General features: G+C 38.2%; 1 protein-coding gene across 4 annotated transcripts; it reads left to right on the forward strand.

Moving 5' to 3' along the window:
* Positions 1-366: 366 nt before the first annotated feature.
* phf21ab (PHD finger protein 21Ab) lies at positions 367-25,249 on the forward strand. Of its 4 annotated transcripts, none has more exons than XM_033967721.2 (19): positions 367-577; positions 3,979-4,017; positions 4,156-4,207; positions 5,930-6,019; positions 9,115-9,147; positions 9,340-9,405; positions 10,939-11,085; positions 11,313-11,546; positions 12,021-12,113; positions 13,017-13,352; positions 13,875-13,988; positions 14,060-14,111; positions 14,766-14,845; positions 14,956-15,016; positions 15,784-15,890; positions 16,489-16,644; positions 17,522-17,597; positions 17,704-17,807; positions 17,870-25,249. In XM_033967721.2, exons 3-19 carry the CDS (start codon positions 4,166-4,168, stop codon positions 18,557-18,559), a joined length of 2,481 nt encoding a protein of 826 aa, XP_033823612.1. In that variant the 5' UTR covers positions 367-577; positions 3,979-4,017; positions 4,156-4,165; the 3' UTR covers positions 18,560-25,249. The 4 variants fall into 4 exon arrangements, with proteins under 4 accessions (XP_033823612.1, XP_033823613.1, XP_055078313.1 ...); XM_033967722.2 differs by having other exon boundaries at positions 13,878-13,988; XM_055222338.1 differs by lacking the exon at positions 12,021-12,113 and having other exon boundaries at positions 13,014-13,352.
* Positions 25,250-25,324: the final 75 nt, after the last annotated feature.

Below are 25,324 nucleotides of genomic sequence, written 5' to 3' on the forward strand. Positions count from 1 at the left end.
CCCAACAAACTGCTCCGTGTCTCCACTGAGTTTCATGGCGAGTGTGAGCCGACTTTCTCTCCATAGAGTTTCACTGAGTTTACATCCGGGTTTTTTCCCTAGGCAATGGGAGTCGCAACACTGCCGTTCCTTAGGCAAAGTGAAATAAATTCGCCGCACCAACACAAAAACTAGTCCGCTTCCCGAACACATTTTATTTGCCGATGTACCTTCTCATCGGCTCGATTTAACCAACTTTACCATCACCAAATGCAAATATCAATCGCTTTGTCGCTGATAAATGAGTAGAAATAGGATCTAGAAGTACTTTTTGTTCCCCTTCCTCCAGCTCCGAGGCGTAGTGATCTCCGCTGTGGTTAGGCTGAGCTGAATGAGATTGAAGAAGAGTTCTTCTTGTTTTGTAGCTTCAGTTTCTCTGTTTTTAGACAAAAATACCAAAAGTTAATATAAAATACAGGGACAAAATTAGGGCTGAGTGGGAAGGAGTCCATCGGAGCTGTTCGTATGCTCTTATTCCATCGTGGATCGGCTTCTTTTAGATATTTATTTAATTAATCTAGAGGAGGACTGCTGCTGAGTAAGTGCACATTGGGCTTTTTAATTTCATAACTTTAATTTTCTCTCTTTTCAAACTTTACCTGACGGCTACTATTGTCTTTTATCTGTGTGTTTTGAGTGTTTGTGGGCAGGTGTTGCAGCTGGCAGGCGGTTTGGGGCTGTATTAGCTGTATTCCGATGTGATTCTATCTATTTAGCTGGTGTGTTTCTTATTCTAGGAGTTGATATTCTGGAGGACAAGGGGCCGATAGAACTTCACCAATGGCAGCCAGCCTGGTGTCAGAAATTTTAAAAGATGGCGTCTGTTAGGAATGTTTGACTTCGGGTTTCTTGTATCACATTTTCTTTTTTCTTTCACGTAGCCCACAGACGTTATTATTTTTCTTTGACGTAAGTTACCAGCATGGCTCATAGCGTTAGCCAGCGCTGCTAACAGGACGGCTAGCGTTAGCGGCTAGTTATGGTTGACGGTAGAATGTATCGGCCGGAGGGACCGTGGGCTGTCATTGGTTAAAATGGACTGCTGACTGCAGTCGGTGTCCGCCCGGTGCCCACAGAAAGTTGACTGTGCCGTGTATGCTTTATTATTGCTTTAAACCTACATTCTCACTTTTACAACAAAGTGGTATTTATTCATAAACATCTTAATGCTATTTACAACGTTGTTTACTAGTTTGTTCCTGGGTACTACAACTGGAGTTTGTATGGAGCATGACAACTTGTTTCCAGGTTAAAAACGTGTTTGTGATTCATTTTCCATTTACTAGATGACAGTCATCCCACTGATCTGCGTAGGAATGGGAATGGAAATATTAATCAGAATTGATAAAGTTATCATAGAAACCAGCTTAAAACAAGGTTTGGTAAACTTCACTGGGAGTTGTTTAAGTTGTAACTACTTCTCCATATAGCTCACATTCTCTGCAGATGGTGTGTTTTTAACTTGTAGCTGCCCCGCTGAGCTCCTTTCAGGAGCCTGAGCGTCAGTCACAAGTTGACAGACAGCAGAACCTCCATTCACAGCAGCGTAGACCTTAGGCCCGCCTCTTGGGTCCGAAACAGCCAATCACAGCTCTGTGTCCCTTCGGCCGATCCACTCTTGGGCGTTCTACGTTATCCACTTGTTCTCTCAGTCGGAGCAATGTCGGTTATGTGAGAATCGCTTTGACTTGTTTTTTCTTAGCACCAACACTCTCTGCAAAACACTTAAATAATGGCTTTTAATGAAAGTTTAAACGCGGATGTGACACTTTGAATCAATCTGGGCTTTTGAAAACAGAGATTTTTTGGAGCGTTGAGACGGCCGGAGTAGTGTAATAAGGAGGTTATAAAACATTTATTTGACCGGGGAAACAAAAACAGTTCTTTTTGTACGTCAACTCTCGCAACGCCTTTCATCTGGAAACCCTCCATTTTCCCGGGTCGGGCCTTGTGCTCCAGCGGCATGTGATGCGCATGGAAGTTTATCCCAGAGACAACTTCATGTCCCACCCAGGGAGCAATTACTACAATTAAACGCATGGCATGTGTCAGTGTGGCCCTTTTACATACTTTTGCACTGCCTAATTATCGGGAATGCATAGTATATGTCAGCATGTTTCTAGATTTGAGAAGTAGACAGAAGCAAAGATTAGAAACTTGGCTACTACCAACAGGCCTATAAATAAGAGCAGTGTTATACGTGCCTCATTGTTAATGGTTTTCAGGGCTGTTGTGCAAAAGACGTCACATATTTTGAGACATGTATAAAGTTCAGTAGACTTACTTTTTATTTCACCTGTTGTATTTCCATATTTAAAAGGTTATATTTCTAGGAAAAAGAACATTTTAATTTTTAACTGCAATGCTATTGCATATTTTTTGACTAGAAAGATCTGTGCTGTACTTCAGGGTATTCGTACATTATTAAATATGTCACATACTAGATTTAATACTATTTAAAGGTGCACGGTGTAAAGTTTGTGGTGGGGTTGTCCAATCCAATGGAAATGTTTTGCTTTGTCTGGAATGTCCTCTGAAATGTACCACAGTATGGCATTACATTTTTCTATATTTCTATTCTATAATCTATAAAATACCCTGAAAAACGCAAACTTTTTTTTTTCTGAAGATGAATATTGCAATAGTCTATTTAAACAAAGGAAGCCACTTTGTAAAGCTGTTACCTTTGCTCTTTCAATATTTGTAGGTGACTTTTGTATTGACGCAGTAGGACTTCTCCTTTAGACAAAGATTTGTGTTCATTTTCAATTGTCAAAAATACAAATTCACTTGTTTTTGTAAAGAAATGAAGGTAAAATCTTGTTCAGTCCAGTGATCCGCAGCAACTGTTCATTAGAGACACATGGAGCTTGTTTGTAAAGGGCTGTATAACCACACATCTCATGAGTTTGAACAAGGCTGCTCCTTTCTCTACATAAAAAAGCTGGAACAAGTCGTCTTTCCAATACTCTTACTAGAATTCTGCTAAATATTTCATTCAGTCCCAACAGGCACTTTTGCCTGTTGGATTTTATGTATAGTCTTCCTTACCTTGACATAGTTTTTTGTTATTATCTTTTCTAATTTTTGACAAATATTTTAACACCATTTTATGGCTTAAAGTGTATTCCAAAAGTACACAAAAACATTACAATTACTGCAATTTTGGCTATAATTATTAAAAGTTAATTTCCTTGTAAATTTTGTGAAAGACTAGCCACAGGGAGCACTAAGCAAAAAGTCAAATCCTGTTTACTACCACTCCTAAATATAACTCAAATCTAATAATACTGATACTCTGCATGTAAGTTTAATCACAAAACACCAAGAAATAGGCTACTTATATGTATTTTTAGCAACCTCCTAGTTTTGTGAAGCAAATAGAAGCAATAGTACTCTTTTGTGTGTGCGAGAGTGCTAACTGGCTAATCCAAAACACATAACGGTTCACAAGGTTTCTATAATGATTTCTAATTGTAATTCCTTCAGTGTGCAAGTATGTGACACTAGTAATTGGTACAAACTCAAAATTTTGTATTCAGCTGTGCATACTGTCAACGTATCTTTACTTGGCTGATTATCACACTTTTAAAATATTAACTTCCTCAACCCTTTTTTCAACAAATAAGACTTTTATCTTAAACCACTGCTGGTTTCCTGGTTGTGATAGTATTGACTGTACTGCTCTCTAGTATTGTCACGATACTAAAATCTGTAGTGGTCCATGTATGTGTAGTGTATGTGCTCTTACACTGACACAGCTCAAGATCATTCTAAAGCTATTCAGGAAAGGTTCATTTCTGTCCTGTGAATATGACTTTTTAGTATCAATACCTACTCAAATGAGCACCTAGTTTTGATACCAGTTTTAGTATTGATTAGTATCTGATTTTTGATACTTTTGAAAACCCTAGATTGAATTGTTATTTTGTGTTTCAGGGCAGCACAGAGGGGTGGAGTTCAGTCCCACAGCAGGTGGTGAGTTTTTGCATATACTGTAAATATGCATGTTTCAGAAATGCAGTTATTACTACTTACTACTTATTATTATATACATTTCTGTATTGTGTGTTTTGTTTAAAGTTTTTGTGCTCTGTTCCTTGTGTGTTTCCCCAGCGGCACTTTAATGCTTCAGTTGGATGGTTTTCCTACTGGAGACGCTGTTAAGGTACGAACATGACACATGCAGTTATTAGCAAATCTCAAAAATTGCAAACACTGCAATTATTTAAGTAGCATAATTTCCTCTGCAAATTGATATTGCCTTATGTATAACTCTGCTAACCCTGTTGTTTAGGCCTCTACAAAGAAATCTTAAATGTATGGAATTTTTGTATTAATTTATTTGCTCAGTCTTCTTTCCAGTGTGTGTGTGTGTGTATATATATATATATATATATATATATATATATATATATATATATATATATATATATATATATATATATATATATATATATATATATATATATATATATATATATATATATATATATATATATATATATATAAGCTTGATATATTTGAACTAGAGCAGCAAGATTAATCATAGTTAAGTCGCAATCAAATTGAATCTAAAAAAAATCCTTTTTATTATGTAAAAAGCTGCTAACCCTATTGTTCAGACCTCTACAAACATGTTTGGAAATGGATATAATTCTTGTACTTATTTATCAGTTAAGATTCCAGTCTTCTCTCAAATGTTAAATGCTCCCAGATGCCTTTGAAATGTGACCTTAAAACCAGCTATCTAAAACTAAATAGCATATTGCATTGTATTTGGAAGGCTTGTGAGAAAAATCACAATTTGATATTTTTGCCAAATCGTACAGCCCTAGTTTGTGATGTGGACTGTGAACAAAATCCTATTGTGAAAACATAAGTCACAATCCAATATTTTTTCATTTTGATTTTAGTATACACCATATGAATAAACATAATGACAAGCAATGGTAGACATTAAAATCCTTTGTTATTTAGGCAGAAATTGTTGAATCGTTGTAGCATTGTTACTTTTTCAAAATAATTGAACAAAAAAAGAAAAGAAAAAAAGTAATAATATTGTTCACTAGCCCTGTAAAAGTTCAGGACTATTTTCCAGTACTTGGAATATTTACCAGTTTTAAGACTGAACAAGAAGTCATAAAAAACCTTTTAATAACAACTTCAATAGAATCTGTGTGGTTCACATCTGTTGTCATGGAAACGCCCAGGTAAAGGAAAAAAAAAAGAAATGCAAGGACTTCCTGTTTCAGAGGCAGTCTCCGTGCCTCAAGGTCAAATAAGGTCAAACGGGGCGCTCCCTACCAATCCTCCATGATGCTATCAGTAACATTGTACTGACTTTGAAACACTTCAAGTCATAATAACTTTAAAATAAAGTCATACAAGTCTGTAATATCAAAGTGTCAAAAGCTTTCTGCAAGAAACACTTAAACATGTTGGAAATAGCAACTTGTACGGAGCATGTTCATTTGACAGTCAAACTAAATTAGAAAGGGTTTTGACTCAGGTGTGCTACACTGCAGCGAACACAACAGGATAAGAATTCAATTATTTTGTAATTACTAAGAAAAAACATGAAAACCTGTTCTGCATACTTTAAATTACAATGTTGACAATTGATCCTTTGGTTTGATGCATAATTGGTGATGATACAAGTATTGTACTAAGCCAAACAATGTAAAAACATAAACATTAAAATGTATCTTATTTGTTGATAAAAGGTTTTAGCTGAACAGTTAAATACCAAAGTACATGGTAGCCAATAAAAAATATCCATGAGAATTAAGTCGTCATGGCAACTTACCAGTATTGCAGCCCAGTTGAAAAAGTTTGTGGTTGAAATGAAGTTTGACAATATTTTTCATTTTTCCCTCTTGTTGTTCAGGCTGATCGATCGGCTGGCAGACTGACTAGATCCATGATGGAATTACAGACGCTACAGGAGGCTCTGAAGGTAGAGATACAGATCCATCAGGTGAGACTTTCAAATCACTAAACGTGTCTTTAACTTATCTTTTATATCGTCCAAGTTGGACATTATAAAACATGACCAAAAGCATACTATGTCTTTGAATTAGTATGATCTAACTAATGTAATAACCTGTCTTACTACCACTTAAAAATGGCTATTAAAAACAAGAAAAAAAATGAACTAATGAAATTCTTACAATAGTATAGCAAATTGAAAATGTTACTGTGACTTACGTTTGTCTTGATCCATTATGCCTTTCTTTAGATGTTTTGGCTAGTGGTTAATTTTACTGGAGGACTTCTGTCAAGGTCACAGTAACCTTACTAACAATATTACAGGTTTTATTGCAATATTAACAAATTACACAAATGAAAAAGTCAATGTTATGTTCCCCCTATGGTACTAGCCAACTTACACATTTTCTAGGCCTAAATGTTAATAATAAAATAAAGTGAATGTAAAACTCCTAAACTTGAAACTACTATGATGTAAATGTAGTATACTGATATGCCAGCTTATTGTATTAACAAACTATCCATGGGTTTCAGCTTTCTGTTATATGCAAAGTTTTGGTGACTTTTTCCCAAAACATATAATATTTTGTTATTAATTGGTAATAACTATGGAAACTGTCTCAATTTATCAGCAATCTGAAACCCATGACACTACTCTCATACTACTAACTTTTTCTTTCAGTCAGATACACAGATTACTAGATGGAATTCTTTATTGTCGTATATCACTTTATATAGTCCAGTGGTTCCCAAACTGACGGAGTGTCATAGGGAGTATGCAAGGAGATTTTTGAAAAAAATAAAAATGACATGTGGGACCCAGTCTTCCGTGTGGTGCACAGCAGGCAGTGGCCATGCCGCTCTATGGCTGCACTTTTGTTTATATTATTTGTGAATTTTTTTCTCTATGTCCTGTGTTATAACCGCGAAACATCACATTCGAAACAAAAGGTGAGCCATATGAAAATGAGGCCCTGAGGACAAGCAGGTGCACATGACTCTAGGACTCGCTATGAAACCAATTACATTTATTATTACATGTATCACATTTCGTAGCATGCATTTCCACATACTTATTCGCTTCAAAACACTGCTATTAACTATAAAATAAGTGCAAGAAAAAATGTCAAACTTCTGCCTAAACAAATAACAAAATAAATGAAATTGTATGAATAAAAAACTTGTATTAGAAAGAAAAATCGTGGGCATGATAAGCAAGAGAGTCTTAAGAGTTCAAATAGAACTCACTCAGAGCACAGTCCTCCTTGTGTGTATAACTTGTACATATTGTATCCATCATCCAAATCTCTGCGTTCCTTTAAGCTTGTGCTTAAATCCAGAGTTCTATTTTCCAACGTGAAACAATCCTTGATGAGCTGCGAAGATAGTTATGTTTTATTTTTGACAAATAAAGCATAGTCCAGTAAACTCAACCCAACGGCGCCGGATGCGGAAAATGCGGTGTTCTCCCTCTGGAGATATACACTCCGAGGAGGGGAGGCAGAGCGCACCGAGCTGGGGAGATACGCTTCAAGCCGGGCAGGCAGATCGCTCCGTGCCAGGGAGATACGTCCTGGGGAGATTGCCGGGGAGGCAGAGCGCACAAGGCGGACAGGTGTGTGGCGAGGTCTGATGCAGGGGCACACTTGTGAAACCTCAAGCTTGAAGCAGAAAAGCCGCCGCTCCGATGTGGAGCATGTCTCTCGAGCTGCGACCCTCGCTCGGACTTCAGCTCACTTTGTGCGTCACAGAGCCAAGTCCACCGGACCAGGCTCTGATCGTGTGGACTGTTAAAGGCACAAACATGCCTTTACCTTACGAGTGTTTGCATTCAACGCAAAAGTGCTCTTGTGTTTAAGGGCACTGGTCACACAAGACAGTGCACTGTAAATGTACTCTGGTAGGGTCTAATGCGTGAGAAATGTGTTTTTTTTCAGATAATAATAATGTTATATTTAGTCTAGTTAAGAAATAATTATGACCCTATATTGCAATAACTTCATGGAGCAATGGGAGGAAGGAGCTAGCTCTGATTGGCAGAGCAGTAGAACCAGTTTTCGAGACCTCCATATTTGCAAAGACTGCCTAATGACTTGCGCTCCCTTAATATGCCAAGTCTATGACTAACATGTGCGTTTTGCATGTTGTGACTGCACGATTGGGCCTTTTGTAAGATTTTAGATTTTTTGGATCTCCTACAGGCCTGTCCAAGAGCTTTAAAAGTGGTACATGTTTTGATATAATTACAAATATTCCAACTATTATATAATGTGTTCAGTGTCAACAGAGATTATCTTCATGTGTAACACAGTAAGGTATGGGGCTAGTCATCAAAACGCTCAAGAAGTACATGACTGCAAAAAGTTTGGGAACCACAGGTCTAGTCTATATTAAATTGTAGTCAAAACGGTGGGAGCTTGTTGCCTAGGTGGTCACTTGAACTATAGAACACAGTATTATTTTTATCTAAGAGAACTCCAGTTGTGGATCAGGCCATTAAGTAACAGTTTACAGTAAATCTTTAGTCAGCAGCAGTGACACTAATGTGGTTGCGTTTGACTCACCACAATCACTCTTATTGAACCAAAGCTCAGTATTGATCATTCAGCGGATCAATTGACTCTGGGACCAACTTAAGACTACTCCAAAGCACAGTTTTCACCTGATTTTGGGGTTAAAGGATTTGTGAGGCCATGGTAAAATACCTTTCTTTTGTCAAATGCCCGTACGACAACACGGGTTTTACAAAACTAGCTGAGTGCTTTAGCTGTTCATCTTTTTAGAAGCAGTACACTATTTTTACAGCTACTTTTCCACCTATTGTTTGTGTCTACTGTATAACAATAAAAAAAAACAAAAACAATAACTTTGTTGCACCTGGTATTTCTGAATGCTGTTTTTCATCCTAAAACAAACATAGAACATGTTATGCTTTTATGTGCTACTGAGAATGCATTTGCCTGCAATTGGGTACTTGCTAAGTTTTTACACAATTGTTTTAGTTGCAGTACTGAAAGTGTAATTCAGTGTCCAACCAGTAGATGTCACTGTGCATTTTTAACTTCCCTTTGTTTTGTTTTACAGAAACTGGTGGCACAGATGAAGCAGGACCCACAGGTAAGACATTATTTTTCTCTTACACAAAAAGTTATTTCTCTAAAATCTTGTAAAAGTTTACTATAGTATTTATTTATGTTTCATTTTATGTATTTTTTAATTTATTGCTTTAAGCTTTAATGCTCCATTCATGTTAAAATATTCACTGTACTTTAGAAGCTTTCTCTTACACTTGAGTTCTTCTTTTTATAGAATGCGGATCTGAAGAAGCAGCTGCATGAACTCCAGGCCAAGATCACAGCGCTCAGTGAGAAGCAGGTATGTCATAAAAACATCATTTATTTATCCATTTAAAATGCATTTGATTTAAACAATGAAGCGATAAAACCAGGAAGTGTGTGTCTGTGTTTTTGTACTGACATAGAATCAGTCCAGACTGCACAACTGAACTCTCAGTTGCTGCCTCTTTGTGATCCATGATATTTTCAGCTTGTGAAGTTATTTTTAACATGTGTCCTATTTTTATCTTCATCCGGCACATTTTTACTGACTTGTTTACAAATGAAACGGTAAAATAAGGTCTAAAAAGAAGTGATCTGATAATTACATTTTTATAACTTCTCAACTCAATCTGTATTAAACATTTTATGCACTGTTATTTTATTACATTTTAAATAATCTTATTGTGGTATACTGCAGTTTTAAGCTCTGAAATTATTGAAATAATGGAACTCAGCTTTTTAGGAAAAAAAAGAAAAGTGTTTAATTGGGACTAAGCAACTATGTGGTAACTAATGACTACCTATACTTTTAATTAAAATCTGTTTCTGAAAATAAAATGAAAGTTACAAATGCAACTACAGTTCTATGAATCCCTACTGACTGTCAGAGGGTGGTGCTGAAACCAGTGAATGACTGAGGGAATCATGGATTACTTTCAGCACCACTCTCTGGCAATCAGTGATTTTATTTAATATTTCATCACTACAAAGTTATTGAAACATTGTGCAGAATAATACATTTTAAATATGTTTGGACTGAAGACAACCAGATATGTGATAACTACTAACTAATGTACATTACAGTTATTTTTGACATGTTTGTCTGTGGGGAAATTTACTTTTGGAACTACAGGCAGCTTTGAAAGTAGCCTTGAAACTGATTTATAATGTAGTGATAATAAACATTTTGACAAACTCTATTGAAAGCTGAACAGGGCCTTTCTTGAGGCGTTAAGATCCTGTGTTTACAAAAAACAACATTTAAAACATAAAAAGGGATGGGTTCAAACAGGCCAAAAAATTCCAGGTTTAATGTTACAAAAGCCCCTCAGCATAGGGGCCCACTGGAAACATGTCCCTCAGGATAGGTCACTGTTTAAGGCTGCTTTTACTGTTACTCCTGGCTCTATTCTATGTGTCTTATTTTAAGCTCGGCTGTAGCTCTTTTACATCTTTGAAGGTACTTTGGAGTTGGTCTAAGTTGAGGGTTGCTATAGTGACAGATGAGAGTTTTATCTTCAATTACAACGTCACTGTCATCTTTGTTTCTGTTCAGCCTCTGCCAAAGGAATTAATTTCATATCGCCACAGCACTCGAGAATATGTTTGAAAAAGTTATCATAGTCATCATATTGTCACTGAAAGATTGCTTTTATTTGCAGGACAAGAGACAAAAGACAAAGAGAGTAAAAGTTATAAGAGAGGAAAAAATCCTAGTAAAATTGCAGTGTTGAGAAATGTAGTAGAATCCACAGAGTGAATATAGGACTGTATGTAACATATAGTTGCTTTTGCATTTATATTAATAAAAATAAAATAAAAATAACAGTAAAGTAAATGCTGTTTTCAGAAAAAGGTGGTGGAGCAGCTGAGAAAGGAGCTGTTGGTGAAGCAGGAGCCAGAGCCGAAGCTGCAGGTTCAGAGTGGAACGATCACAGCAGAGGTCAAACCTGCAGGAATCCTCCAGGCAGCACAGGTCACTGCCGGGATCACACAGGTAATGCTCATGCACTGGCACAGTGCACAACAGCACAATGCTGTTTGTTATAAGGGTTCTATTGGGGGCAGTAGAAACTAGATTATAGATTCTGGTTTCACTGTCTGAAACTTGGAAGGGCGCTACACACCATACCAGGATACTTTATACCTGCCTTTGCACATTTTAAAAGTTGTGATTAATCTTGAAGATATGTCACAACTCCTTGTGTTTTGGTGTGCCCTCAGACATTGACAGTGACCCCTGTGCTCACTGCAAAGACTCTACCTCTGGTGTTGAAAGCAGCCACAGCACCGACTTTGACCGGGTCGGTCCTGTCCCAGCGGCCTGCCACTGTCGCCATGGTAACCACAGCGATCACCAAACCGGACCAGAACACCCCCATCAACCTGCAGGTGGCCAGCAAACTGACCAATCAGAGTGGAGAGCCAGTTCGGCTGGTGACCAAGAACGCCATGGTGGTAAGAGTTGGAGCGTCTCCTCCGTATGTCCATATTGAACAGTTTGTGTGGTCATCTGTTGAGCTGACGAGAGTTTAGACCAGATTATCATGTTTAATCTACAACAGTGATGCTGCTTGTTTAGGTGGTTGATCTGTCCGTGGTGAGTGGTGGCACTGAAGGGTTTGAGTTTAAAAGTGGCCTTTGATACATAAAAAATCACTGGAATAAACAATCCTGATGTCAAACATTATTACTTAATACATGAATATTTCATACAAACAAATAAATGTAACAATCGAATCCTATAAAATGTTATGGTCTGTGTTCCAAGACGTTTTTGTTTTTATGCAAGGTTTAACATAAAGACAAACATTTGCTGATAGACCCATGCACCAATCCAGTACAATACTAAATGATGGGTGCATGCTTGATGTGAGTGGTGCCACTGCTGTAGAAGTCAGAGGAGGCCCATTATGCTGTGGTTTTGTCCAGGTGCAGGCCACCACCACCAACGCGCAGCCAATCAAAGTTCCTCAGTTTGTCCCTCCTCCTAGACTGACGCCTCGACCCACCTATCAGCCACAGGTGCGTCATTTAGCCCCGCCTCCGACCTCTGCCCTGCCCCCTCTGCCCCTGTCTGTGGCCCACATGAGGTGACTTGCTCACTCTCTCCAGCAGAGGGCAGGAGTGCGCCAAAGCAAACCCTCATGCCTTGTTTTTGCGTGGCACTAAAACATTGTTGTGTGCTGCCATCTCTCCTCTCGTTGTGCTTTGATTTCTGGACTGACCTGTGACAGACTGAGCAGGGCCTCTGCCTGTGAATGGTTGTAACACAGTGCATTTGTGATGCAGCTTTTGGTATTTTGTGTTGGCTGTCCGTGTTTTAACCCTCCATGTGACTAAAGCAGTGATGTTTGGTGGGGCTGAGTAATGTCACTGGGAGCTCTGGTGTCTCACCTTTCACAATGAAGGGACATTTCAATTCTTTCATGTGTTTTAAATATATGCACTAGACTTGTAACGTGGAAGGCAGTTCTTTTATTTTTTATTTGGACCCATATTAGCTGCCACCCTGTGGTTGCTTATCGTCCCGGGGTTCATAAAATATAAAATGTTTGCTGCTTGAGAAGCCTTTTTCTATTTCAAGTCAAACTTGAGAGTTAAAACCTATCCTAAAAATAGTAAATAACTGCAAATAACCACACTTCATCATCATCACGAAATGTACATTATGAACATGTTTCTCACAAACTAATTGCACAAGGTATATGTTGCATGAGTTTAACAATTTTTTTGTGTTTTCTGATATTTCTTTGCTATTTGTTCTAAGGGAAACTTGAGTTTTTTGCAGGGTCAATAGAACTTGCATCAATCCAATCAATGTGTAGTAAAGTAGCCCGCCTCACTGCAGTGGCACCACAGTAGCATTACTCAGCAGTGTCATATTGCTCTTGAGCTGCTCTCTGATTGGCTGTTTGTCATCAGCAGGTCAGGCCCAAACCGGTCACACCCACAAACGTCCCGATTGCCCCAGCCCCACCTCCTCCCATGATGGCCGCCCCACAGCTGCTACAGCGGCCCGTGATGCTGGCCACAAAGTTGGCCACCTCGCTACCCTCTGCCGCCCCCATCCACCAGGTGCGCATTGTCAATGGCCAGCCCTGCGCCAAAGCGGGAAACGCGTCCCTCACAGGAATCGTGATCACAACACCTGTGTCTGCTGCCGCCACACGCCTCGCCAGCCCCACCCCCACCCACCCGCCCTCTGCTGTCCCAACCACCGCACAGCCCATTCAGATCAGCAGCATCACCGCTGAGCCCAAGGTACACATTCTATTCCAAATACTAATAAACACATTGTTAGAATAGATAAAGTTGGGCGTTATTGCGTATAAAATATAACTGAAATTAATAACTATGGTTAATCATTACACTGCCTTAATATTTTTGTGGCAAATCCAATTCCTCATAAAAATGATAACAATTCATATACTTGGCTAAGACATACCAAATAATATGCCATTGAGCAGAATTGTCAACATTTACACCAACACTAATAATAATGTGTGAAATGTTAATAAAAGAAATAGTGTATAAAGATTCAGATTTCAGACTTCACACTTGTCTATTACAATAATGTAAACTAAAGTAAAGTCTAAAGTCTAAACTAATTTAGGAAAAGTATGAAAATGCAGTGAGATATGCTGCCACTAGAATAGCAACAGGCTGTTTTATCTCAGCAGGACCATCCTAGCTAAATAATATAATAGCTCCTTTTACATTTACACATTCATGAAAAATTGTCATCAAAAAGGTTATGTAATACTATCTATGTTTTTGTTGCAGCAGACTGTTAAAGCCGTGAGTGCAGCCGAGCCAAAGGTCATCACTCCTGTCCCGCCCTCTGCGACCCCTCCTCCATCTCCTGCCCCCAGACCCAAAAGAGAAGAGAACCCTGAGGTACTGAGTGGGCAGGGTGCTTACATCTCTGTAGTGTTCAAGTTTAATTACAACCATCTTTTTTTCTACAGAAATTGGCTTTTATGGTGTCGCTAGGCCTTGTAACACATGACCACTTGGAAGGTAAGATGTGGGATATGATCCATTAATTCAGCATTTGTTTATTTATGACCAGACCTTTTAAAGAAACTGCATGTAAGATCTTGATTTTAAATTTCCAAAACATGACCTAGCCATGTCTTCAGGTGTAACGTAAACATGTTCTTACTTGTAACAATTTTAATGCTGATTTATTCTTGATCACAAAAACATTGGACATAATGTCCCATTTATTTATTATAATATGGTATTTTGGTTCTCAAGACGATTAGCCAATCAGAAAGCAGAATGAGCCCCACATAAAGCTTTCATTTGTGCTCCCAGTTTCAATGCTAAAATCCAGTTGGTTAAAACCTAAAAGGACTCTCTCTGATCTGAATCCTCACTACCTAATCCCCAGCATCTGCAGCCAATCAATAATCAGTGCTAGTGCAGCCTCTGCTGCTCAGTAAGTGAATTCTGGAGGTTCTGATTTTCTTTACTTTCACATAAGACATGGCCTGTCCATATACAGGGAATGAGGATGTATGTGTCCTCTATCTGCAAGTTAAGGTACTGGCAACTCAGTTGTGATTATAGTATCTTTTTAAAAATGGTTAGCGTGCAGGCTACATTGCGAATAAAGGCCTATGTGAAACATGTGAAAAATTAAACCAATACTTTTCTTTGGTATTACAGAAATCCAGAGCAAACGACAAGAGCGGAAACGACGAACAACAGCCAATCCAGTTTATAGTGGAGCCGTGTTTGAGCCTGAGGTTTGATCTTATTAAAACACTAAAAACATTCATTAAAACTTTTACTTGAACTTGTGTGTAAAATATCTCTGCTGATTTATGAGAACTGGTCTTGTGTTCTGTTTTTATAGAGGAAAAAGAGTGCAGTGAGTTACCTGAACAGCCCTTTGCACCAGGGAACAAGGAAGAGAGGTTTGTATGAACCACTCACATCTGGTAGAGTTGAATATATAGTTAATGAATGAATTAATATAATAATTATTAATATAAATAACTTGTACTTAATTTATTAAAAAATTACTAGATTATGAAATACTAATGACATGCATTTAAAAAGTCTTCGTTCCCTTTTCTGCTTTCTAATTCCCTCTGCACTAGATACTTGATTATCATTAGTACATATTTAACTATTTTAACCAGCTAAATTTCAATATTAACTTTTGGTCTTGGGTTTTAAAAGCACTTGTGACTTTGTTAAAACATTTGATTTAAAAGATGTATAAAGTTGTGGTGGAGTGTTGAAATTCAAAGTTGTATCTCTCCCTACAAACCTGTACTCATCCACTTGGAGTTAGTAGTTGCTCTCATTGTGCCTTACTGGACAATGATTTTGGTCCAGTGGTGCAGTCGTAAAAGCACAGTTTAAATACAAGTTTACATTATATGGGTATGTTGAAGGTCACAGGTGTTTCAAAGCCCTACTCTCCATATTCTTCATGGCTAAGTGCCTGTTAGCCTCCTGCTATAGTTAGCGCTGGGCTCATCCTATGACCCAGTCTGCTGCACTAACACTTTATCTGTGCTTCTGACCCTTTGTCGCTCCTGCTGCTCCCCACCCCATAGCCAACGAAGACTCCCTTTCGAAGGTATGTCCGATTGTTTACGGTTGTGCTCTCCCCCTCTCCATCTTTTTCTTTTTTTTCTGTTTTTCGTCTTTTGTCGTCTGTCATTTCACCCAGGTCGTCCACCCAAATACAGCAGCATCCCGGAGCGGGGCAGTCTCACCCCAACCTCCCCCTCCAGCCCTGTCCGCCCCCTCCCTCTGCCCAGCCCCAGCTCTGCGGATGTAAGTACCGCTGAGGGAGAGGACCGCACACAGAGGCCCACTGCTCACTGTCCCAGCCACACCATTGTCACCCACATACTGCACTCATCACTATGTTGTCTCCATGATGATCATTCACCATCACCTGCTTTTACTTTGAGACAGCCTTACAAAGTGAACAGTGTCCTGACTGTCCTGACCACTAATGATCTATTGGATTAGTCTGCAGGGTGGGACAATGCACACACACACAAATACAGCACTGGTCTTCATAAGTCATTCTAAACACATGGATTATATGCTCAATTGGGGGAAAGTTGATATAGGAGATAGTCAAAATACTTACTGTAACTGCCCTTGAGTTCTTAACTGTTCTTAACATTGTAAAGTCATGTCAAATGTTCATTAATACCACTCCTTTTTAATACTTCCAATAAACACCTAACCCTAAGAAGTAACCCTCTCGAAACAACAAGTACTTTAACACACCATCCCATTAGACAGAGGACAAACGTACTAAACCAGTGGGATGGTCGCTGCCCTGCCCCGGCCTCCTGTGGTCCGGAGCTCCGGTGGCGGGCGGCTGTGGCTGACACTGATGGTCCCTTCCTTCTCACAGGGAGACATCCATGAGGACTTCTGCACTGTGTGTAGACGCAGTGGACAGTTGCTCATGTGCGACACTTGCTCTCGTGTTTATCACCTCGACTGCCTGGATCCACCTTTGAAAACCATTCCTAAAGGCATGTGGATCTGTCCAAAATGCCAAGACCAGGTAAATGAGAAGCTGCAAACAGCCCCTTTATGCCTAGCAGTTTGGTCTGGTTCAGTTTGATTGGGGAAATTTGATCTGGCTTGTGTTTTTATTGTGGGGCATGTAGCTGAATTGAGATATAGGCGTAGATTGAAAGTTAGCAATACTGCTGTCTTCCTCAAATAACTCGCAATTAGAATAAAAGCCTGCTTAATAGCTGACTCTGTGAGACCAGTTGAAAACGACTGTCTGCAAAACAAAAAAACAAGTTTACTGTGAACTGAAACTGTCATGTTCACAAATGAGAGAGATAGAGGTGGTTACAAGACAAAAATGAGCATTTCATCCTCTTAATGTTTATGATGTTTACAATATAGACTCATTTGAAAACACAGTGTTCTCTACCATTTACACTGTATAGCCAATATGGCATTTTGATTCTATTTCACCATCCAAAAGATAGGATATTTTGTTTCTAATTATTAATTGCTATGACAGCCCTAATTTTTCATCACATTGGAAACGCAGCCAGTGCAGTGTGTTATACCAAACTGAACCATACTGTACAGCTTGGTGGAAAAGGAGGCTACTTATACTGACATTTTTGTTTCTTGAGTGCCTTGAAATGGATTTGGGTGCATTCTAGACAAAAGTAAAATAAAGCAGATTTAGGAGAAGCCTCACTCTAGGACTGTTCGAACCTTTGTAAGCAGATACACAGTGCACTGTTTTTTTTAGTTGTGCTTCTGTCTCATTCGCTGTGTAAATATGGGCATCTCACGTTCATCCACGTCATCCTCGTCCTTTTTTTGGCCTCACCGAGTGGAGGGGCTCGACATCTAAGTCCTGAAACATCTCCAAGTCTTAGCAGCTGTGACCATAACAAGCTTTTTTACAGATCTTGAAAAAAGAAGAAGCCATTCCCTGGCCCGGTACCCTGGCTATTGTTCATTCCTACATTGCGTACAAAGAAGGTAATTTCAACATAGTTACTATAGTTAACATAGTCACTGTAAAATGTAAATGCTCAGGTCTGTATTTTATGAATGCTAAAAAAAATATGTTATGTTTTTTGTGTAGCTAAAGAAGAGGAGAAGCAGAAGTTGATGAAGTGGAGTTCTGAACTAAAACTGGAGCGAGAACAACTGGAGCAAAAAGTCAAGCAGCTCAGCAACTCCATAACAGTAAGAAAGAGATTCAAGCTGATTCATATTTGATGCAAAATTATATCTTTACTCTTCCTTAGAAATGCATGGAGACCAAAAACAGCATCCTGGCTCGACAGAAAGAAATGCAGCATTCCTTGGACAAAGTCAAACACTTGATTCGCCTCATACAAGCCTTTAACTTCAATCAGGCGCAGAAAGAGCCCAAAGAGGCCCCCCCTAAGCTTCAGGAGAGTCCTGCTCCAACTGTCCCGACCCAACCCAAACCAGAAGTGAACCAGAACTCTGTGGCCCTGTCCACAGACTCCAATGTTGGTAACAGCGAAGAGAAACACAATGCTACATCCAATAGTGTTGTGTCTACAGAGGTAACCGAGGTAACAGAGACAGTAGTGGTGGCAGAGCAGGTGAACAATGTCCCGTCAGCAGATAGCGGTGGACAGGAGCAGCCCGCAGAGGTGAGTAACACTGGGACCACCACAGAAGTGTCGCCCACAGCAGACACGGGGGCACCACCAGGGGGCGATAGTAATACCCCCTCGGAACCTACAGCGCCCATCACAACTAATGGGACATCCGAGCCCGCCTGCCTCGAACACAGCCCAACGGGGAATTCCAACAACAACAACCCCTCCTCTGAAAACAAGATGGCCACCACCCTCATCTCCGCGGAAACCGATCAAGAGGCTCCCAACAACAACAGCAAAACCTCAGCACCCTCCCAGCACTGTTTGCCAGCGCTCGTCAGCAGTTCGGACACTGACAAGTAACATCTTTTGGAGTTGTGGGATTTGAAACATATATTTAAAAAAAATTAAGACATTTGCTTGCGCCGATCGGTGCCCTGAAGTTGCCAATCTGTATAAATGTTGTTCGTTTGCATCGTATTGTCAGACTGTGTCAATGGTAGATAATATAAACAGCCCAAGTCACGTGACTCTGGGGCGATGCAGGCTCCGCCCACTGAGTGTCGTCATGCCAACTAATGATAGACGTCGAGCAGTGGGAGAGAAGAAAACACTCAAAGGGAGTTTATCCAACATCAAACCAGTGTGTGCCTGTCTAGTGGCCCCTGTGTTCTGTCGGGACAAAGAAGCGGCGATAGCGACAGCATGCAACATGGATGTATTAGACCAAACAGTGTAGATGGATACACTAGTGGACAGGTGTGGTACTGCAGGAGCAAACAACTCAAACAATTTTTCATATTTTTTTATTATACATAAAATATTGATTATAATTTTAAACCATCATAAAATTTCCAGTACTTTAAACTGTGTATGTTTTCAAGTGAATTTGATTAATTTTGGATGCAATATAATTTTTACACAACTATGACAGAAATTATGAAACAGAATATACTAAAAAAGACCATTCACAATTTAGTGATATTTTTACTTTAAAAAATAATCTATAAAATAATAGTAATTACTTGCCACATTTTGTCCACTGTGGTTTGGTCACTTAATACAGCTCCATGACAAGCAACATCTGTGGAGGGGCTTACTGGTCTTAAAGCAGTGTTGTGATAGAGTAAGCCCACTGAAATGAAATGCCTGTTCGTCCCATTTGTCCAACTGAACCACCAATCAATATTACTACTCTATCTCAAAATTCTACAAGACAAAAAGTTAACCATAGGGTCTGCATTTGTGAGCCACAATTTGTACAAAAGAAATAGGGATTCAAAATTGTCAATTCACTTTGACAATAGTGCATCATGTTTTAATATAATTGTTCAACTTCTTGTCAAATTTACTATACGGTTTGTTAAGCTGTCAAATTAACTATACAATTTGTTAAGCATAAATGCCACTTCAAATCCGAAGATAACATAACTCTGGTAAATTGTTAGGCTTGCGATATTTCGATATAGAATTCTAGATGGTAAAATTAGGCTAGTTTATTAAACTTCTTTAACTCCAAAGGCCTTGTGGTTGCGGGATGGGGCGAACAGGCTGCGTAGCCGATCAGATGTTGTTGTTGGTGTCAAAGTAAAGTGTAGTGAGTTTCATTTGTGAGTCCAGTGTGTCAACTGTGAGCACTAAATGTGAAGTTGCAATATCGCAAAAGTTCAACAACAAACACACACCACCACAACTACAACACAACGACATACTATCTGGGCTGTGTTTCTTCTTCTTTTTTATAGGAAAAACATATTCAGGTCTTCCTAGTCTTCAGAAACAAGTGCTTTTTCTGTTTCCGACAAAACCTGCTGGACGAACGAAGTGGTGTGAACTTTGTGTACATTTATGTTTAAAAAAAATACCAGAACTGCCAAAATGATGTTGTATCCAAATTCAGCAGGGATAAAGTCCGCTTACTGTAGTGACAGATCAAAATCATTGGCGTCTTGTAGATATAGAAGGATGTCTCTGGGCTGACACAGGAGAGCTTATTTCAACAATAACAGTTTTAAGGATGGCGGTTTAGTCCTTAAAATGGCGGGATTTGACGTATAAACTCTAGATACACAAATCTCGAGACTAAAGCACAAGCTTGCTGCATTACAGACAAGTGCTGAGGAGCTTTTGTATGTTAATATGGATTTAAGCAGAGTATGCATCTCTTTGTCGTGATGTGACTTATCCCCACATTGCCAATATTTTCTAGGAGTAAACCCAAATTTCTTTCGAACTTAAAAAAAGAAAGAAAATCTAGGCTTGTTATTGTTTGTCGTTTTCATTTTTTCTCTCTAAGGAGCATGTCTAGGCTGAAATATGATGCTGGAAGTGGCTACTTGTTAAGTTTGGGGCATTAATGAAACTCTGGTCAGTCCATTAACGGTGCCTCAGATTGTGCTTTGAATTTTACGTTGGCAACATTAGACTGTTTTGCTTCAGTTTGGAGTTTTTGGAAGTGCTGCTTTATTTTTTGTGGGTTATTAGCAAGGCAGGGAAATTACAAAAAATATATTGACGTTAATATGTGACACTAATTGCCTTTAAAATATCTTGTGCTCTTGACTCTATTTAGACTAATTGCAATTCTACATCCCACACACTGGCCATTTTTAAATATGTTTACATGGGCACAATCTTACATAAATTGCTATTTGCAGGAATATACAAAGTAAACTGCCCCATATGAGTTCACTGCAAATTCTATACCGTACTTTAATATTATTAGTAGTAGCAATAGTAGTACTTTCTGTATACCTATTATTAACGTGCCTTTGCTGGCCTTATATGTTCTAATTTCATGAATTTATCTCCATTAATTTACTATTAAGCAATGCTTAAAATGTTATCCAAATACATACTGTATATGTATACAAATCTTAAGAAAAAAATACCTTCCCTGCTTTGCTATCAACCAAACAAAATACATACAAGCCTGCTTCAAAAACACAAACTCTATATGCGATTAATTAACAACCATTCAAAATGTGTTTACTATTGAAAATTATAGTTGTATATTTTTAAATATTTACCGTAGTTAAAAAAAACAACTCATCTAAGTGTGCCTATGTATTTGGATCCTCAATATCAAAACTGGTGAATACATTTTGAATGGGTTTTCCCATATCATTCTGTAATGCATATCTAAACTTTTCACTTTCCCATTCTAAAGCCAGAGATTGAAATAAATTGCCCCATGAATTTATTTTACAATTATTTTTTTGCAATGTTGTCCAATCTCGATCACTCAACAACTGTAGTTTCCAGTCCATCCATGTAGGACCTCCCTCCCTCTGTACAGTAGGTACCTTGAGTGCCTTTCTCTTCAAACAGCAGAAACTTATTTGTCTCTTTCGACTTGCACTGTGACTTGTTTAAAAACCTTACTAACCACACCGCCCCCTTCTGGTATGGTCCCGCCGTTGCTTCCCTTAAAAACGAGCACAAAATCTAACCTTATCTTTACAAAATATAACCCCATATCTATACACACACCTCAGGCTGCCAGTTAGTCGATGCAAGTTACAACTAGCATTTCATGACAGTTAGTTTGACCACATAGTGTTTCGTTGTTGTAATGATAATAGACGTTTAAATGCCTTAATGTGTTTTATTTTTGTTCCTTTTTTAGTTTTATACATAGGGAGGGGGGAAAGTGGTTGTCGTAATATAAAGACAGTATGCTCCAAAGATGGCGTATATGAGGAAAAAAAAAAATATTGGGGAAAGTTTGACAGCCAGTTCATTTAGTGATGTACTTTTATTTCATAACAGTATTATTGTCACGAGGTACATCAGCAATTTGCAAATATCCATTCAGAGAGTGTTTAAAGATATCTGTAAAAATGAACTTCGAGGAGCGCGGTCTACAAAATGGCAGATTGAAATATATCGCTTATTAATTTTTTTGGGTTATTTTCTGGTGTAGTTCCAAACTTGTCTTATTGTAGTTCCTTTCAAATTTCAACATATGAATTAATGTTTTGCAATATTTCATTTTTATTTAGTTTACTGCTTAGTCCTGCATGGTTCAAAACTGCGTAATCATAGTTTAATATTGGTTTACTTGAGAACTTATTCCTAGTTCCAAGTAGTTACCATATTGTGTTCTCGTAATCCACAGTCAGTCCACTTTATAATAATATACTGTTTATAGCCTTAATAAAACATGACACAGACTTAATTTGTAATGAACAAACTGGTTATTAATAATGATTCAGGCTTAGTAACTACTTAAAGGTGCACTATGTGACTTTCCTGAATGGGATCTGCCACCTGCTTATCTCCCTGGAGACGTTATTGCTTTGCCTGAAATGTTGCACAGTATGGTATTACTGCATTTATTAATTTACAGATGTTTTTATTGCTCAAATATACCTTAAAAAATGTGTTATTGCTGTGAGTGGGGTAGCCTCTCTATAGACCTGACCTGTAATTTGGCCTGGCGATGTTACCTGCTTGTTTCCTTTGATATAGACATGGTTAATTCCAGACTGTGGAAAATTCTAGGCAAAGCAAAAACATCTCCATGGTAGCAGATCCTCCACAAGGGTTGCAAGATTAATCGCAGTTTGAATGGAAATGCAAATCCTGCCATTTTTGAAGTACCATAATATTGTCCCCAAATAACAAAATGTTCTGTCTTATTCTCCATAAAAAACAGCTAACCCTGTAGTTTAGATCTGTACAGGCATGTTGTGAAATGCATGTCATTCTTTTATTGGCTTCATATCTCAGTTTTTTCGTCAGTTCTTCTGAATGCCTTTGCTTTAACAGCTAATTTAAGTGCAATGCTTGTCAGAAAATCACAATTAGATATTTTTCCCAAATTGTTGAGCCCTTTGCTTTACCAGTAAAGTTCCATAATGCAACTTTAATTAAATGGGTTGGGTATTAAGTAGTTACTAGGCCTGAATCATTCATAATAAACTATTTCCCTTTCTTTATGCTTTATTAAGGCTAATTAAGGTGTAGCCATTATTATAAAGTGTGAACTACAGTCCGACCATAACGTTGTCTTTCATTCTCAATATAAACCTATTGCTTGTCTGCCATATTGTAACCTGCTTCAATTGTCTTCATTTTTACAGCGTTGTCAATTGAGTGTGAGTGAGGTGAGGTGTCAGGACTTTTATTTAAAATCCTCCCCTTCATGTTGTTTGATTTTGGGTGAGTTTGCAAAATCAGGTCACGTGAGCCGGAGCCTGTGTGAATAAAAAAAAAAAAAAAAAGAACAAATTAAACTACAACATCTAGTGGGCAGAATTAGTCCAGTGGAAAAAGCATGCCTTTTCTTATGCAAATTTTATACAAGATTTGTCAAAACATTTTTAAGATATGCATTTGTTTTTTATTTTCATTTTTTATGTGGAATTAAAGTCACCTTTTCTTTGGCATCCTAAAGCCAAAAATTGTGCAGTTTTGGGATTTTAAAGACGTGCAGTAGCCATCTTTGTGTTTCCATCCTGATGCTTTACAGATGGGTTAGGAGAGAGTTACCTCCTTAAAGGGACAGTATGGCATTTTGTAAAAGTAAAATTCTTAACGTTAATTTATTACTTCCCTCTGTAAATTTGGGAAAGCAGACAGGAACAATGACGCATTATGTATAACTGAAAAACATGGGCCAGTCAAACCTAAACAGTACATTTGGTCATATTTATTACTCTAGCTAGCATCGCCATGTACACATTAACATAACATTATTGGACATATATAAAAGTGACTATTCTGTCCTTGGAAGTTGCTGTGTCTTATCAACTTTTCTATTCATTCCAACCCGAGAACATGCAAAATTCCAGCACCTTCTTTTAAAGCTAAATATTCTTTCTTGACAAATCCAGAATGACGTCTCTACATATATTACACAGAGGGATATCAGTCTGGACACCTCTCCCTCTGTCGCGTCTCAAGCCAGGACCAAACATGTCTGTGCAATCAGATTCATTTGAAATAAAGGAGCTGATTCACAAACAAATTCACATTTATCTCACCTCAGATTAGTTTAGTGTTTCGGTCATTGATTGAAATCCACAATGTTTTTCAGTCTCTTCAGTCTGATATTTGTTTCCTTTCTTTTTTCCTCATAAGCAGCTATATTTGTTTTTATACAGACGGACCACGCGTGTCCCTGATTGGCCAATCCACCTATCAATCACGCCCATCTGAACTCTGGGAGATTCACAGGTGACCAGACTCACATCTTCATAGAGTATTGGAGAAGTGTGTATTCTGGATTCTAGGCAATAAATGTTCAAAAGTTGTGATTTATTAACATTTTTTTTCTATGGACCACAAATTAAAATGGGCATTTCATGTAACTTTTATCATTCACATTTGAGGGTTACTGGCCTTATTGTAGGGTGTGCTCCTCCCATAGTTTCTGGGGTGTTAAGCGAATATTAAATTGCAAATGGGTTTAAATGCAAGATATGGATTACATACTGAATGCATAGACTGCTCTTATGCTCCTGTCTGCTGACTCAACCTGAGCCCATCAACCATAGCAACTAATAATCAACCCTTCATGTATCTACTAAATTTGTAAAATCTTTAACTTTTCATTTTAATTTGGCGTATGCACCATTCTGAATGTGTAAGGCGGGGCTAGATCAAGTTTTCTTGTAAAAAAAAAAATATGAAGAAAAAATACAACTGTACGTCATTGTAATAGTAAATTATAGGTTTCTTAACAGTCAGGCTCTAAAAGTGATCTATCCAAAGAAATCTGTGCATTTTGTGTTGTTTTTCCAACGCCTTTTTGTAGTTGATGCATATCATTTTGAGTTGGAGTTTGCGAGACAGAAACGGACCATTTTTTTGTTCAGTCTTATAATTATATGCATTCCAAACGGTTCATCTTTTTATGTGAAAATTCCAGTGTAAAGTATTTTATTTTTTATTTTGTTCAAAGTCATGATTGTGGCCTTCTAAGTATTGTAAACCATGACATTGTATGGCGTCTAGCAACTTTATTTTACCCATAATCCCAAGCTTCTTACCTCATCCACAGCTAAAATCCATTTTTGGGGGGTGTGTTGAGTGCAAAAAAAAATATTTAAAAAAAATAAACAAGAAGAAGAAGAAATCTTTTTTAATCTTCCATTTTTGGTGAGATGCATTGTAGCGATA

The sequence above is a fragment of the Periophthalmus magnuspinnatus genome, chromosome 6 (assembly GCF_009829125.3).
Source record: "Periophthalmus magnuspinnatus isolate fPerMag1 chromosome 6, fPerMag1.2.pri, whole genome shotgun sequence".
NCBI lineage: Eukaryota > Metazoa > Chordata > Actinopteri > Gobiiformes > Gobiidae > Periophthalmus > Periophthalmus magnuspinnatus.